Source organism: Plectropomus leopardus, chromosome 9, assembly GCF_026936395.1.
Source record: "Plectropomus leopardus strain MGB_pleo_1.0 chromosome 9, ASM2693639v1, whole genome shotgun sequence".
Classification (NCBI taxonomy): Eukaryota; Metazoa; Chordata; class Actinopteri; order Perciformes; family Serranidae; genus Plectropomus; species Plectropomus leopardus.
The window spans coordinates 7,661,832-7,678,928 of record NC_142184.1 but is presented as its reverse complement, the minus strand read 5'-3'; the positions used below and the strand labels follow the sequence as shown (position 1 = coordinate 7,678,928).

General features: G+C 42.5%; 1 protein-coding gene across 1 annotated transcript in view; it reads left to right on the top strand.

Annotated features, from left to right (window-relative positions):
• itga5 (integrin, alpha 5 (fibronectin receptor, alpha polypeptide)) overlaps positions 1-17,097 on the top strand; it is a 49,810-nt gene that overhangs the window by 12,007 nt on the left and 20,706 nt on the right. The window contains exons 2-18 of the mRNA XM_042491202.2: positions 553-683; positions 8,051-8,151; positions 8,704-8,827; positions 9,590-9,651; positions 9,745-9,790; positions 9,886-10,011; positions 10,946-10,990; positions 11,243-11,286; positions 11,503-11,559; positions 12,170-12,222; positions 12,382-12,590; positions 13,213-13,404; positions 13,491-13,536; positions 13,891-14,004; positions 15,316-15,371; positions 15,766-15,923; positions 16,914-17,051. Coding sequence (XP_042347136.2) covers positions 553-683; positions 8,051-8,151; positions 8,704-8,827; positions 9,590-9,651; positions 9,745-9,790; positions 9,886-10,011; positions 10,946-10,990; positions 11,243-11,286; positions 11,503-11,559; positions 12,170-12,222; positions 12,382-12,590; positions 13,213-13,404; positions 13,491-13,536; positions 13,891-14,004; positions 15,316-15,371; positions 15,766-15,923; positions 16,914-17,051 — 1,702 coding nt within the window. The remainder of the gene's footprint in view (positions 1-552; positions 684-8,050; positions 8,152-8,703; positions 8,828-9,589; positions 9,652-9,744; positions 9,791-9,885; positions 10,012-10,945; positions 10,991-11,242; positions 11,287-11,502; positions 11,560-12,169; positions 12,223-12,381; positions 12,591-13,212; positions 13,405-13,490; positions 13,537-13,890; positions 14,005-15,315; positions 15,372-15,765; positions 15,924-16,913; positions 17,052-17,097) is intronic.

The window sequence follows — 17,097 nt, the reverse complement described above, 5'->3', positions numbered from 1 at the left end:
CACCTGTAACCTCACTGACTCTTCATGTCAGTTGAAGTGGTTGGCTGTCCTTCCTGTGGCTGTGCAGAGCAGCTCCAAGGACACGTTTAGTGCCCCAGCTGAAGAAACAAGAGTGTGACTCCACTTATCCTGTCTGCTTTTTTGTTTTCTTATTGAATCTGCCCCACAGGGGTGCATGTGTGACCGCGTGAGTGTTTCTCCTTGTGTGTCTCTGACTGCTCAAGTGGAGTGAAGTGTCTATGAGCATCACATGTGCACATGTCATAGCAGCAGTTCCTCCCCGGTCGTATGGGATTATGTAAGACGGTACTGCAACCTGTTAAAATGTTTTTCTTGTGAGTCAGAATGCAGCTCGCTAAGCGGTGTAATGTGCGTACTGCATCATGTTTAAAACTGTCGGGTGGGAGGTCTGGAATGTAATTTTTAATTGAGGCCAGGTTAAGAGCTACAAACCTTAGCAATGGTTTTGGTAAGGAAATGCAGGTTTATATGGATCCTGTGGTTTGGTAAACATTCAACATTACTGCGGGTTGTCTCTCTTTCTGTTTACAGTGCAAGTGTGGTGATAGGAGCCCCCAAAGCCAACACAAGACAGGTTAACATTACAGAGGGAGGATCCGTCTTCTACTGTCCTTGGAGCCTCAGCCAATCAGATTGCCACAACATCGAGTTTGATACTGAAGGTAAGCGCTATGATGGAGCTGGTGGGAAGGCCTGACAGCTGCTCTGTCAACTCATGCCAGCCCTACACCGCACAACTTCTGACTGTCACAGACAAATTTCTAAAGTCGGTTTTACCACAGTTGGTTTGCGAGCCTGTGATCTTGGTCGACCTTGGCATGATCCCCCTCCCCTCTCCCTCTCCTACCTCCTGCCAAATGACAATTTATTTTGTTTTTTTTGTTGTGAAATGAGGAGATATTGTATAGGTAATCCCTTATTTCAACCCCGCGAATCAGACGTTCCTCTTGCTTTCAACACAAGCGACAGGAATAAAATACAAATGGGGGTCTGGCAAAAGTTTTGCTCAAAGCGCTCTTGGTGGTTTGCGCTGCATCAATCGCAGGCAGGTAGGACAGGCTGATAGAAAACAATGAAATCAAATTGATTTAGTCGCTGGTGCTCACTTGCGTCACATTTATTTAAAACACAGGGTTAGGTGGTCATGAAAATGAGTCAGTCAGTCTTTTTCTGATCTTGAAGTTACGATAAACTCAAACACGTTTAATGTTATTCTACGTTTTTGTCTTGGCTCAGTTCTCGGTTCTCTTGGACTGTAAAAACGAGGAGAAACTTACAACAACTTATATTGCCTCTTATCTTGTGTTTTGAGAGCTATTTACTTTTGCAGATGTGAGGAATTAATAAAATGTCATATATTTTGAAAGGGAGTTTTGTGTAATATTTTCCACGGGGAGCAGGATGGGAAATAATCTTAAAAGGAATGTAGTAGTCTTGCAAATAGTGACCCTACAAGATCCCAGTCTTTACAAATATTGAAAGTGTGTGACTGAAAACTCACAGTCTTAGATGCATCAGCATTTCAGATTCAGTCTTTTAAAAGTCTTTTCAAAGTCTTCAAGTGTATGATAGGCATCAGCAGGAAAAACTGCTTTTTTTATTCTTCTGACATTTGGTTGGACGACAAATGCTGTTGTAACTTAATGATTATATAATAATACCTCAATTGTATGTGACTCTCTTGGTGTTGGAGAGTTTAAAAAACGGGGTGGTGTTTAAACTATTAAAATAGCTGAGGTTTGCTGCCTCTCTGTACCGTTTTGAAGCCATCAGAGCATTTCCTCTGCTCCTGTTGTCAGCAGCATGTTAGGATCTCTCAGGCGTCAGCGTTTCACCTCAGTGAACTGAACTGTCGTTGGCTATGTTGGTTCCTGGATGCAGGATGATCCTTTTTTCCTGTTTGTGCCCTCTCTTTGGGGATGAAAAGGATAATGGGGTGTTGAAGAAGTTTTTGAAGGATACTCTTCCCTTCCTCTAGGCTGTGTTTGTGTTGCCTTGCCCCAGGAGCCATTGGGAGATAAGCAACCAATAAACAAATAGATCAGACAAAGACATGTCCTGTTTGTATGACAGGTGAAGCAGACACCACCGGTCCTGACAAAAAGGCTCCAGTAGAGTCAGAATTAGTTGGAGTGTTTTGGAAGAACATGAGGAAGTCCGGGAGGTTTTCTAATGAATAGATTCATGTTTCAGGATGTCGTCAGAGTAGCTATTAGCCTGTTTTGCACAATGGAGGTGAGGAAAGGAACTAAGTAAAAAGACTGCTCTGAAAACACACACACACACACACACACACACACACACACACACACGCACACACGCACACAAACAGCATGAATCTCACGTACAGAGGGACGTTTACCGCAGTTGGCTTCGTTCCTATGAAATCAAAGCTTAGCATTGTGGGCCAACTTAAATTTACTGTCCATAGTGCACAATAGGGAGAAATATTCCACTGAGTGTTTCACAAGCCTGGTTTAACAGTATTCTTTTATTGGACACCGCTGCTTGGTACCCTTTACTCCACTATTTTTGCACTGTTTTTCTTGCAACATAAAATGTGTTGCGCATCCACGGTCGCTGGCTGGAGGCCACGGCGAGTGATGTCATGTGCGAGCAGCGAGGCCTCGCAGTGAAGGTTAGTCCCCTGGGCTGTCAGAGAGTGTCCTTCATATTTTTTAAAGGCCTTTGAAGGAGCTGATCAGAGTGCCAGAGCCGGGTCCGACATCTGGATCGCGGCAGAACCAGCGTACAGTGCAGGAACGCTCAATACATGGACATCTGCATGCAAATGTGGCTTTGCCAAACAGCTGTTACATGGATGACATTTACTGCTGCAATTCATTTATTGAGGCTGTCACTGTTTTCTTTGCTGGTTCTGATAGTAAGGGCTTGGGTAATTAAAAAAAAAAAAACAACCAAAAAACCATTCTTCATTGTGAATGTTTGCGTGTGCTATCTTCCACTTGGGTATTCATACCTATATTCCTATAACAAAGTGATGTGTCTGTTGGGCTACATCCAAGCTAATATGTTTTAATTTTAAAACGCAAAACTTTTGCTACATTTTCACCTGGTGTGCACACTACTCCAGAGTATTCAGACCCCTAAAATTAAGAGTTTTAAAAATATTGTTTACCCCATTTTAGTTTTTAAACTCTGGGATTGTGTTATAAGTCTGGATGGGCAGAAACAGAGACTTTTGAAAAACAGATGCATACACCCACGTTTGATTCCTGGGTACTATTAGTCACCACATGTCAAGCCAAAACTCTAAAATCTCTGTTCCCACAAGTTTTTATGGACAAAATTTCAAAACTTTTCCACAAATTTTTTAAGGACCTACCTTTTTCTTGCCCCACATGCCTGGTGTTTCTCATTTATATCAGATTCAAACAAAAAAATGCTGTCACACTTTCATTACATACAACTAAATTCCCTGACTTTTCTTAACCTTTTAATGATTTTTTATTAGTTCCATGACTGTCCAAAGCCTGGAAAATGTGATTGTGAAATTGCCTGACCTTTCCAGGTTCGCCATGACTGTTGAACCCTGTATAGCTATGCCTACATAGCTTTTGTGATTTGAATCTTCTTGTGTTGGTACTCCTCTCACATTGCCATAGCTTCATCAGGTGCTAAATAATGCTCGTTATAATAAGTTGCAGTATTTAAAAAGCAAAGCAAATCTACGTTTTTGTACTCATGTGTTGCTATCAGCAACAGTTACACTGTCTAGTTGGTCCAGACAAATAAATCTGTGGTTACCTCTTGCAATTGCTGTTCTTCTGAAGTCATAATCACAGAGAAGGGCTTTTGCAGTGAAGGAATTCCCCCCCTGCTGCGATTAAGGGTGACTTCACAGTGCTATATGCCATTATTACTGCCATTTTTTGAAGTTTTTGCGAATGACTTCATTCATTAATTTAGTGCTTTATAAATAAGCTCCATTGTTAGGCTTTTATTATGTTGCTTTTTCGATGAAAAAGATCACAGACTTTTAAAACTAATGGCATACTTGTTCATTGTAAAATGCAAAACACTGAGGGGCAACAACACGCAATAAGAGGCTCAGTGTTTTTTCAGCTGTGACGCTTCTGGTTGCTGTGATACGTAATATCTGTGGAAGTAAAAACATCAGCACGAGGTAGAGTACCTTCTCTGGATGAAGAGAGGGCTGAAGAACGCAGCGAGAGAGGATGGACACATCAGTCTGTGTGGTTTTCCCCTCCTTGTTGCTGTAGTTAAGCGGTTAGACAGTTGATCTTTAAGGTATTTTTTCCGCCCCTCATCGATTGTGATTTGACAGCTTGGTAAAAAGTCGTAGTGGTGAGCGGCTGCAGCGTTTTGCCTTAAGTTGAGTATTTTTAACTCTAATGACCTGAGAGAACGTGTAGTACACAATGTAGAATAGACGCTCAGTGCCTCCTTTCACTGCTGGCATTTGTAGCATAGTGTAAATATGAAAAAAAGGAAGAAAAAACAAAAACATAGTGGTTTTTGTGGTGGCTTGCCTTCGTCTGCAGTTGACTTGTCAATAGTGCAGTATTGCAACATTGATAATTTATATTATTGGGACAGCCCTACCGCAGAGTAGACAATTGGCTTCCTGTTTAGACTGGTACGCACATTCCCTGTGTACATGAATGTGATTTACGTTTTAAGGGTTGTTAGTATAGAAGGAGATTATTTCTCAAACAGCAGTGAAATACATGTGTTTATGGAGATCTTTTTTAAAACCCCATTTTTAAAACAAAAACCTGTTAGTGTGGGTGAAGCCTGACTGTCTCTTGGTGTGTTTGAGCTCTGACCCACAGGCTGTAGCCTCTCTTAATTAGCCTAACTAATTGGGTCAAAGTGGCCAGAGGCCCCCTCCCATCCACTTCCTCTTCCATTGAGATAAGAGCCTGTCTATGGAGCGGAGAAGCAGGGAGCGAGGGCACTGGGGAGGGTGTGAGAAGGGCACATACAGGATGGGAGGATGGGAGAAGGCCAGAGGGGGAGGAAAGAGGGAGAAACCAGAGCTCTGTTCCTCCGCTCTGCCCCCCTCCTGCTTCAGGTCCTCCCACGGGGGCAGCTGATGTGATGAGTGAATTTGGCCATTTGTCTTCGACCCCAGTGACACACACAAAAATACATACACACAATGAGAGGCTCACTAATGGCCGTCGTCTTGCTCAAAGTTCAAAGGCGTGAGTGAGTGTATGAACGAGCTCCAGACCCCCACACTCCTCTGCTGATCCCGGGAGAGACCGGGCACCATGTCACATCAGCACACTGCTCTAACCGACCTCCCGGGGGGGCTTCTTTGGTCAGATGTTGTTGTGTCCCGCCTCTGAATCTCTATTTTCATTAAAAGCATTCCACGTGACTCCAGCTGGCTGCCTTCAGTCGCAGACAACAAATGCAACTTTTCATCACCAGTTAAAGTGACACAGAACTAATGCTAGAACGAATGCTGCCATGTGAGAACTTCTCTAGGCGGGTACATTGATGTGCTTCCTGTCTTTTACAAAGCCAGATCACAGATATGCTGCATGTATTACAAGAGGACTTCACAGCACGGTCACCGTGCAGCTCCCACCTTTCCCTGGTGGCTTTGCGTTGACCTTATCCAAACAAAGACCCCTGAGTTATGAAAATATTAAGAAGGTGTAAGCCTTAAGAAAAAGCACCATGCGGTTATGGTGGATTAGTTAAAGTAACAAGCTTATAAGGAGCTGTTTGAAGTGCTGTTCATGTTATTAACTCTATGGCTAAAGCACTTCTTTTCACACTCGCCTCGAAACACTCTGGGGGCAGAGCTCGCTGCTGTAGGCCCGTGATAAATAACGTTAGGAGGAACCCCCAGTGTTGGAGATTAAGCAGAAATACTGTCTGGTTATTAAAAAACTATAATCTCTGTGCTTACTGTCTGGGGTGAGGGGGAGCAGCACTCCCTGAAAGCGAAGGAAAGAAAGGGCTGTATATACACGGAGAGCAGGGCGAGATAGTGCAAGAAAAATGAATAGAAAGATGGAGATAATATTGAAAATGAAAACAGGGGAAGGGGGAGAGAAGTGTGTGCCTAAACAGAGATGACTGTGAGGTTGCTATGAGGAAGCCGGGCCAGAGTGTGTATGTTTTCGTTGGACCCCGGCCCCTCCGCTGTTTCCACAAAGACGCGGAGCAGCTCCAGGCTGCCTAGTTGGCTGGGAGGGAAGGCCAGGGGTGGACAGGCATGGAGAGAGAGGCCTGACGCACAGCCTGCTTTCTTCACATTCACACAGGTCGTGATCTTGCAGTTTAAGTCCTCAGAGTTGTTCTGGTCTGCTCTTTTGCACTATCCCTGTGCGATGGTGTCCCCAGAAATTTTTGCTAAAGGTGGCCAGATAGTACTGCTGGATATATTGTGGTGGCACACCAAAACTAACTTTTTACCTGCCAAAGATCCAAGTCGGATTTAAACATTTTATCTTTTAAACTTGTGTAGCATGGAGTAAGTTTGCAGGTGTTGCCTTTTTCCTCAGATTTTTTGACAGCCTTACACTTAGATGATTTGAAGTTGAAAACTATGACAATATGAGAATAAAGGAACCATATAACGATATACTTTGGTTTCTTATTTTAAAGTGTATTTCCCTTTTTTTAAGATCATCTGCGTGTGTCCCGTTTTTGTCATTCTGGGCCCCATCTACATTTTTAATCGCTGTGAACACAGTGTGGGCTGAACTCGTTATGAGTTTGAGTCGCTGGGTGGATAATTTATCTGTTGATTCAGCCTTAACTGATCAGAGGGGAGCAGCTACTTTGAGAAAGCAAACTGCAAGAGATTTTCAATTCGATTCAAGTTTATTTATAAAGCCCATTGTCACAAAACCTGCCTCAGAGGGCTTTACAGCATACGACATCCCTCTGCATTTAGCCCCTCACATTGTCTAAGGAAAAACTCCCCAAAAAAAACTGTAATGGAGGGAGAGACAGGTACAATGAAAAACCCGAAAAGGTATGTAGAACAATGAACAAGTCACAAACTACCTAACAACTAATGAAAAACGGTCCAGCTTTAAAATAAAACATTAGTATGTGCTAAAAGAAGTTCTAATTGTGGCAGGCCAAATAAATGATTGTTTGGGAAACCTTACAATAGGAACCATTTTAATACGCATATCTTGAGGTGAGAGTTCACCTTTAAAAAATACTATGTTCTTTTGCCAAAATTTAGCCTTAATTTAGAGAGTTGCTTAGCTCCATTGCCACAAAGCTATGCCAGTATGGTTGGTACCAATGGATGCCTTCCAGTACCTTTGAGCTAGCTTAAACAATGAGTGTGCCATAGCCTCTTAAAAACAGTTAATGTTGGCATCCAATGTTTTTCACTGGGGGGCCGTACTGCCCCCCTTGCGGACACCACTGTGCCTGTGATTTGACAAAGTCTGCAGTTTGAGATCTGCAAAGGGTTAACTAGGGTGGGTTTGGTTGCTCTTGACCCAATATTTTGGCTTTCCTTATAGATGTCAGCTCACACTGTATGAGCCAGCCCTCGTGAATGGGCTGATAGTGATGTGACTTCCTTGTCTAATCAATTTGTTTGCATTTAAAGCATTTCAATCTCCTTTTGCAGCACAGATGCAACATCTGCCTTCTTATAAAGTTGTGTTTAAACCTGACTCCCCAGACCATCTGTCATGTCACCTGCTGCTGTCAAAGCGATGAAGTGGGAGATCTGTGTTATTGGCCAGGTGGTCAAACAGAGCGAAGGGTCAGCGAGGTTAAGCTTGACCCAAACCTGGCCATCCAAGAGATCCACTATCTCCTGAACAGTGGCTGAGCAGCAAATACATTTCAATTTCTCACCATGATTGTCTTTGCATGAAAAATAGTGTAACTGGAGTCTTCAAGCTCAAGTTCTGCCAATTGTCCAGATGTTTCCGAGGGCCTGGGAGGGGAAAGCGAAATTAAGATATTCAACTCAACTCAAGGAAATTGAAGGAATGCATGTTTTGTCAAAGTGCAATTACTCATTGTTATTTTCTTCTGTTTTTCTCAGGGGATCGCACTTCTTTGATCAACGACACAGAGCATCAGGTTGATTTCAAGTCCCACCAATGGTTCGGCGCCACTGTGCGTTCTCACGGTGACACAATTCTGGTAAGAGGACCCTCTTAGAGATGTTTTTGGGGGCTGGGAAGAGATGGACTAGAGTTTCAGCTTTGCGCCACTCCACGGGTGCTCTGTGCTGTTATGATTGGGGCTTTCAGTGCAGCCTTCTCTGGCTCCTTGGCTGTGAGAAACTTAGGGTGATGGCTCTCTCTGATATCAGGGGAAATGTGTATGTTCTTTGTTAGAAATTTGTCTCACAGATTACTGTCCATTAAGGTGCCGTAATTCAGGTCCAGTTTTCACTTCTAGTCTCAAGACACCGTAAAGAAATGTTTTGTACCCCCCATGTGACATCAAAGTTGAGCTGCCTCTTGTTTGGTCTGATAGTCCGGGTTGTGACCTGGGTTAAGTTACGTGATTACCCTGCTCCAGATGTACCGCTGACCTCAGCCTGGGTCTCCCCCACGAGTTCACCAGTGTGATGTTGCAACTGGAAAAACATCTCCCATCTAAAAGCTCACCCCATTCATCACCACGTCTCCTCCCTCCCCTTTTTCTCCCCACCAATCCCCGTCTCTCTTCACCTCCTCTCAAACCCAGGCCTGCGCGCCTCTCTACTCCTGGCGGACTGAAAAAGATGTCGCTCATTCTGATGCAACAGGAACCTGCTTCCTCTCAGTCCATAATTTCACCAAATTTGTGGAGTACGCTCCCTGCCGCACAGGTAACTGTCACCTTTCCAGACCTACAATATAACATTGGTCCTTTGTTTTTAATCATAGAAATGGCCTTAGAGGGAACCTATTATGCTCATTTTCAGGTGTATACTTGTATTTAAGGTTCCTGCTAGAACATGTTCACATGCTTTAATGGTCAAAAAATACTTTATATTCATCACTGTCTTTGCTGGAAGACCTATGTCTACCAGGTTTTTCTTTCACTTACTTACTTTATTGTTTACTATTAATTTTTATTATTTGTGCTGTTGTGATGTAATGTTATGTTGTCTTGGACCCCGGGGAGACTAGCGTGCCGCCTAGGCGTCAGTTAATGGGGATCCTTATAATAAACAAATAATGAATAATAAACAAATGTAGACTATGTAATGTAGACACCAGCAGTAGCTTTCCAGGAACAGATGATCACATAAAGAAACTTGTCACGAGTTGACAGCTTATAGTCAAAGTTTAAGAGAATCTTGGAAACAGAGTATTCAGAGTTTTTTGCTGGCAGGGATTTGTTTAACATACGTTTACCTAATTTTTTTTAAACCTTGGCCACGTTTAATGTAAGCATCCAGCATTGTAATGTTATATCTACGACAGAAAAAAGAAACAGCATAATAGATCCCCTTTAATGTGACAGCTGTTCTCTATGTGGGAGTTAAATGAGGGAAAATGTCTTTGTTGATGGAGTAATGCCTTGAAACCAGAAGTACTGTTATTTTATCAAATAATTCATGATGATCCATTTCTGTGTGTTTCAGAGATCAGCGGCGCGGTGGGACAGGGCTACTGTCAGGGAGGATTCAGTGCTGACTTCACTACGGTAATAACCAAGTTCCTGTTAGTGAACAACCAGAGGTATCCAGGGTAATCATTTCCATTTTCATTGTAGTAATTCACAGTTTTTATATTTCAGGATGGCAAAGTCGTGTTGGGAGGACCAGGCAGCTACTTCTGGCAAGGTACGTACCAATCGACCATGTGATAATCAGAAAAACCAACCCTCAAAAAGTGCTTCGGGGTTTAATTTTCCTTTTTCTCGTTGGTCTTACATCAGGTCAGGTGATCTCTGCAGCGAAGGAGGACATTATCAAAGCGTACTACCCGGGCTTCTTCATGCAGTCTGTGGAGGGCCAGATCCAGACCAGACAGGTCAAGGCTGAACATGATGACAGCTACCAAGGTAAGTGTTCAATTTTTATTCTAGTGCAATTTTTGCTAGCAGATCCTGTTAATCCATTTTGATTTATTGGTTGGGTTCTTTGAGTTTATTTTATATATATATAATGTATTTAGGATATTTTAATTATTATTTTTTTTACATTCCAATTTCAATGTCAATACTCTAAGGAATTAAAACTTTAGTGCTTTTTGAACTGTACTTGTATTATGATGCTATTTTATTATAATATCTGTTGTGCATAATGGCCTTAAAATGGCAATAATATTATATCACAATTGTTTCTGGGACATTATGTCCTCCACAGAACGTAGTTATTGTGACAGGCCTAATGATGACTACACATTGACAAATATCTGTGTTTCCCACAGAATTAGAGTTATGTAGGTGATGTCAGGAGGGGGTTAACAGCAAACTTTTTTCTTTTAAATTTGTGTTTGTCCCTTTGTATCATTCTGTGTCCCCTTTCTAAACTGAGGATTTTTTGGGGGTAGTGAATGCACTGTAGGTGTAGTTCTCCATGAGTTCTTTTTTTCCTCAGCAGCAGTTTATTACTCATGATATAGCTAATTGATCTGTTGATCTGTTCACAGCTGATCCGATCACATCAATGGTTGAGAGGAGCAGCTTATATGAGTGAATGCAAACTTTTAAATCCAGCAGAATAAATGGTTCGCTTTCACTCCCACAGTGCCTGGTGCTATGCTTCTCCCTCTGTGCCCAGAGTGCACGCTGGGCTCTGAGAGTGTGTTGCAATGAATAAATCAGAAGTAAATATATTTAAACAGTGTTCCTAGTGAACAGTCCAGCTCTATTTGTGGTGGCAGATGTTTTAATTTGGCGGGCTCCCACAAATAAATTAATGTATGTGAAACCATGCATATCTTCATTTGTTCGCCATGCATGCTCAGTCTCATGTCTGTCCTCATGTCTGCAGGCTACTCTATTGCTGTTGGGGAATTCAGTGGTGATCAGGCTGAAGGTAAGTTAATAAAATGGGTATGCACGCACATGGCCAATGTTAGGTGAAGCATGCAGAAAGTAAAGACACATAACAGCAGTCACATACCGATGCAAATATTGCAGCTGAAGTGAACATAAACTGAAGTCAGCTACAATATTTTACATGATTATTGAGCTGGAAACGTCGTCAGTACTGGAATTCTTGTGCCCTCCTGCTGACCTGTGTATTTTCCCTCCTAAATCTGTGCTTCATCTCTCTGTGCACCTCCAGATTTTGTGGCTGGGGTTCCAAAAGGACTCATGCTTTATGGATCGGTAAGAAAGCTTAATCATCACTCTCATTTTGGCTCCCATTTTTGTGCTTTTGGATGGAGAGGCCTGGACCTTAGATTTGGGGCCGATACAGGAAAGTAAAAGAAAGAAAACAGCCTTAGTGATGTTGTCGCAGTGGGGATTATTTTTGCAGTGAATTCCATACCAGAGATTGTGCTTACTTTATAAAAAAGACCATATGTGGCTGCTGTGTTGCAGGTGTCTATACTGAATGGTACAGATCTGAAGACCATGATCAACTTCACTGGCGAGCAGGTGAGTGAGAGATCTCCTGTCTTTGGCCTCTACAGAAGACTCCTTCACGCTCTGCTTCCATTGTATTTTCAATACTCGGCTCCTCATGAGAGCTCTTAATTTGTTGAGTCGGTGTAAGCAGAAATAATTTCCTTTACAACAGTCTCTTAACTAGATTTTGGTCTTTTTCGTGGTTTGCTGTAAAGCTGGGTTATTGAGGGGAAAGTGCAGTGGCAATTTGTGCAAATGGCTCTGGGAATAGAGAGGCTCCGAGCTTGTTTAAACCGTGATGATTGACTCAGCTGAATAAATAAAATCACAAGTGAAATTTGCTTACACTCTGGTAATTCTGTCTGCTCCTGCAATGTCTGTGCTTTTAAGACTCAAGGGTCGTGACAGACAATTCAGAAAATGAAACTGAGTTGGAACGGAAACAGCTCCGAACTGGGCCTAACCTGTAAAACCCATCAAGCCTTCATGTTTCTTTCAAGCCTCCCTTTTTCTAGTAATACAGAAAGCAAGGAAGTTTGTAGTAGCACGACTGTTGGTATTATTTTAAATACAAATCTTAATGATATTAATGCCCTTTGATGATGAGATTTTACATGGGCTAAAATACTTTTCTTTGCAGATGGGATCGTATTTTGGCTATGCAGTAGCATCGACTGATATAAATAGCGATGGGTGAGTATCCATGTCTGTTTCTCTTTCCTGTCTTCCTCTTTCTCTTTCTTGTTACATAGTTAACTGACAAAATCTATTGGATGCCACCAACAACCCATTAGAGGCGTCAAAGTGTCTGACTTTAAATAACTTTGTCTGATTCTCCTTTCTTGTCTGCAGGATGGTCGACCTGCTGGTGGGAGCTCCCATGTTCATGGTCCGAGGCTCCGACAGTCGCCTGGAAGAGATGGGCCGGGTCTATGTTTACCTCCAGCGTGGCCCCCTGAACCTGGAGCTCCGCCTACCTCACCTGACAGGCACCCAGGTGTTTGGGAGATTTGGCAGCACCATTGCGCCACTGGGAGATCTGAACCAGGATGGTTTTAATGGTAAGAATCAGGGACTGTAGTTGGTGTATTGATAAAATACTGAATTAGTTAGATTATGGTTAATTTTCTGCATGTAAATGAAATTCAAAGACTATTTTCTCTTTTCCATTTTTCTGGACAGCTGTTATATTGACTGCTGTGATTAATTTGATGATTAGATGTTTGGTAAGCTATTTGTCTAACCTGGACAAACCTATTTTAGCTACATGAGTGACATGGCTCTTGTTTGAATGTAGATTTGATAGCTGGCCGACCAGCACGTTGGTCCAGACTAATGGCTGTATTACTATGACATTTTATGCATTTGATTTTATGGTCCCAAAAGGATGGAGTCTAATGACTTTGGTGATCCTCTGATATTTCCTTTAGCTCACCCTAAATTCACTAAGACTTCAGTTTATGACCAAATACCAGCAAAACTAATGAGATGATTAGCCTCAGCTGTACTTCGTGCTTAATTAGCAAACAGATGTGCCTAAGTTTAGCCTCACACAGCCGCTGACTGCAGACTTTAAGTCTCTAAAAGGAATGTTCAGCCTAAAAATATTAGCTACTTTCTCTGTTTACACATGGATAATTCGGTTACAGTATAATATTTTTCTTCACTTTTGACCTTTGGCAGATGTTGCCATCAGCAGTCCATTTGGAGGAGAGGAGCGGCAGGGACTCGTCTACATCTATAATGGATACGCAGAGGGACTCAGGGAAAAGCCGTCACAGGTGATCACTGGTCAGTGGGCTGCTGGAACGATTCCCGCCAGCTTTGGATTTGCCCTCAGAGGTGCTCAGGACCTGGACATGAATGGATACCCGGGTGAGTGAGGCTGGGAGGATGCAATGACCATTATTAACTTTGTTTTTTTTTCTGTGTTGTCTAATTCTGTTCCTTTATCTCCTCAGATCTCATTGTTGGTGCTTTTGGTGTTAGCAAGGCAGTTCTCTATAGGTACGCAGTTTTGAATCATTTACTGTGTGTTATCATGAAGTTGGTTTGTTGAAGGAATAATTTAAATATTGTGGGAAACATTTGCTGAGAATATTAATGCTCATGTCTACACTGTATAGCAAGGTTGGCTTAGCGTAGCATTAAGTGTGGAAACCTTGAGAAGCAGCTAGCTGGCTCTGTACAAAGATTTCAAATAGGTATGAAAAAAATAAATGCTTCAGGCCTAATATTAATCTACTCATTTAACTCTTGGCAGGCGAATACGCATATAATGTCAAGCTATTCCTTTAAGACAGTAAAAGTTCAATTTAATCTTTAAGAGGGTCTTTAATGAATTTTTTTCTTACCTTCCAGATCTCGACCAATAGTCAACACCAGTGCCTTTCTGACAGTTTACCCCACCATGATTAACCCTGAAGAGAAGAACTGCATCGTCACCAGTGGAAACAGCAGCATTCCTGTTTCCTGGTGAGTGTTAAGCAGCCTGTCCGTGACCATCAGTCAGCTTCCTGTGACTCCTCTTCAGTGCTTCTCCGTTGGTATCTGGGTTTGACCCAACTGCCAAAAGATGGGCTTCCCCGTTTCCCCTCACATGCATAAACACTCCTATCCTGGCAGGAAGTTCTGATAAAGAATATCCTCTCCATCAGCAGTCACGGTATTAATTTGCACCGAGAGCTGCTCTTATCTGACCTATTTCCAAAATGTCTTCATATCATGCTGCTTTAGTTAAGCAGCGGAGGAATAACATGCTGAATAGCGGCATTGTTAGCCTTTTTTGGCCTCCACTAAATTTGCGCAGCCAGAGAAGGGGAGAGGAAACAGACGACGGTTGCTCGCTGCTCAACATGGTTGACACCGTGCTCATGTGTCTGCCGCCCCCCTTTCCAGATCCTGATCCATAAAGGAAACTCTTGTATACACATGTGTCTTGATTACACTACGTTGCCTGGTGATGAGGAGTTTTTGGTGGGGGTGAAGGGAGAGCACAAGGGATAATGGGTGGGAGGGCGGGAGGGGAGGGGCTGGAAGGTTTTTTGCTTTGAATGAGATATTGTTTGGTGGTGGAACACAGCTGGGAAACATCAGGACACGTAGACTCCCGTGAGCGTGCGCACACAGTTGTGCAGACATAGGAGCTTATACATGAAGTTATTACTGCTATTCAAAAGAAGTCCTTGTGTCTCTCTGTCTCATTTTTCACCTCTCTTCCTTTTTCTGTGCTTTTTTCCGACAAACTCTCCTTTTTGCCTTCCTCACTTCTTCCAGTGTTTGCTCCTGTGGGTTTACTAGTAAAAGGATTGGGGGTTTTGGGGTTGCAGATTTTTGGACAGCAGCGGCATGTTGTGCAGCTGATGTCATGGGAGAGAGCTACAGGCTTACATAGACAGCCATTGACTGGTCAGCACTGAAACCTGAGTCGTCGCCCAATTTCACCCTTCTTAACTCTGCTATTCCTTTAGTTTAAGGGGGGCTGCGGGTGGAAACGGAGACACACCGATTTATCAACTTGGCTGGCGAAAGCGCTCAGATGCCAGTGTGTCTCCAAACATTTGGCATTTTTTTCATATTCTGCATCGTATTCCCATTACGTCTTGTGCCTCGTAATGTGAACCATGTAAGGAGCTGACACGAGAAAAATGGGCCATGAGAGAAAATGAGAGAACAAGCAAGAGGGCAAGTGAGGTGTCTTTGTGTGTACAGTGTATTTACACTGAATCTCTGCCATATATGAATATGCTCCCCTCATCATGCCCTTGTCCCTCTTGTCCAAAACAGTGTCAACCTGAGTTTCTGCATATCTGCCGATGGGAAGCACCTACCAGACGTCCTAGGTGAGCCAATTTTCCACATCTGTACTTTATTACAAGTAAGGAAACTGTCAAATAGCCACCAGTGCTAATGTTTTAAATCCATGACACATCTGTAGGTTAAAGTGTTTTGGCAGCTAATGTTGAATTTTTTGGTTTTGTTATGGCGAAAAAGAGAGTGCAGTGTGCAAAATATCCTCTGTGATCCACCCTTAATGATCTTTTGTGCTCCAATAACCTCCAGTTATTATCTCTAATTACTCCTTCCTTTATATACAAGTGTTCCCCGTGCCATTAACGTACATTGACTACATTGTGTGTGCTCCAGAGTATTTATGGAGGTCTTTTTTTAAAACCTGTCAGTACGTAACTAAAGAACATTCATCATGCCATGAATGCTCATTTGTATGTGTTCCAGATTTCCAGGTGGAGGTGCAGCTCGATAGCAATAAGCACAAGCAGAAAGGTGCAGTGAGGAGGGCTTTGTTTTTGGATTCCCAGCAGCCCTCGCTCCAGAGGAGTGTTAGGGTGCGCCATGGGGAGCGTGTCTGCAACCAAACCAAGATCTACCTACGAGTACGCCCTCTTTCTCACTTATAAAAAAAAAAAACTCTGTGATAATTTGTCCTTAGACCTAAAGGGACAATACACCTCAAAAATAAGAAATACCTCTTACCTTTATCGCTGTTTATGAATCTAGATTGTTTTGGTGTGAGTTTCCATGTGTTGAAGATATTGGCCGTAGAGTTGTCTGCCCTCTCTCCAATATAATGAAACTGAATGGCACTCGGCATGTGGGGCTCAAAGTGCCAAAAAATTAATTTTAGAACTCAACAACAGCGTCTCTTTCTGGGAATCATGACCTGGTTACTCAAAATAATCCACAGATTATTGTAGGAACTACTTTCTCTACCAAACTACACCCAACAATCCTATCATTACACAGAGGGAAGCGTGCATCTACTCATCATGGACGAAAAGCCGCACAAGATTTAAACATTAATGGCGTCCTCCTCGGCTGAACTGTAATGTTAGCTAGCTCATTGATGCTAAATTAGCAAGCAGCAGATGCACTCTTCCTTCTGCGCAGTGATTCAGTTGGCAGGTGTATTTTTGTAAAAAGAAAATTGCTCCCCCATGTAACTGCTCACAACAAGGTCTGTAGATTATCTTGAGTAACTGGGTCATTATTTTTGAAAAGAGACATTGCTATTGAGTTTTTAAAAATATTTTTGACGATTTGAGCACCACAACCCGAGTGCCATCTAGTTCCTCTATGTTAGGGAGAAGGCCGACATCTCTGCGGGTGATAACTCCAACATTTGGCAAAACAGTTAGATAAATAGCACCTCAGAGGAGATGATTTTTTTTTATTTTTTTTTTTTAGGGTGAACTGTCCCTTTAAGTTTGTACAATAGTCATAACCACAGACAAAAACTATGGAAAAAGCAGGTTTTCTACAATTATAATACAAACTGAAAGCCTGTGATCTCCTTGACCAACAAATTCTCTCTTTCTACAAACTGCATCTAACAATAACCCTGCTTTGTTTTTCTCTGACTGCAGGATGAGAAAGACTTCAGGGATAAACTCTCTTCCATTTATGTGGCCTTGAACTTCAGCTTGGATCCAAAAGCTGCTGCTGACTCCCACGGCCTGCGGCCCATCCTCAACTATCAGACCACCAACGTAATTGAGCAGAAGGTATTTTGACGAGCACTACACTTCCCCAATCTTCTATACAGCACAG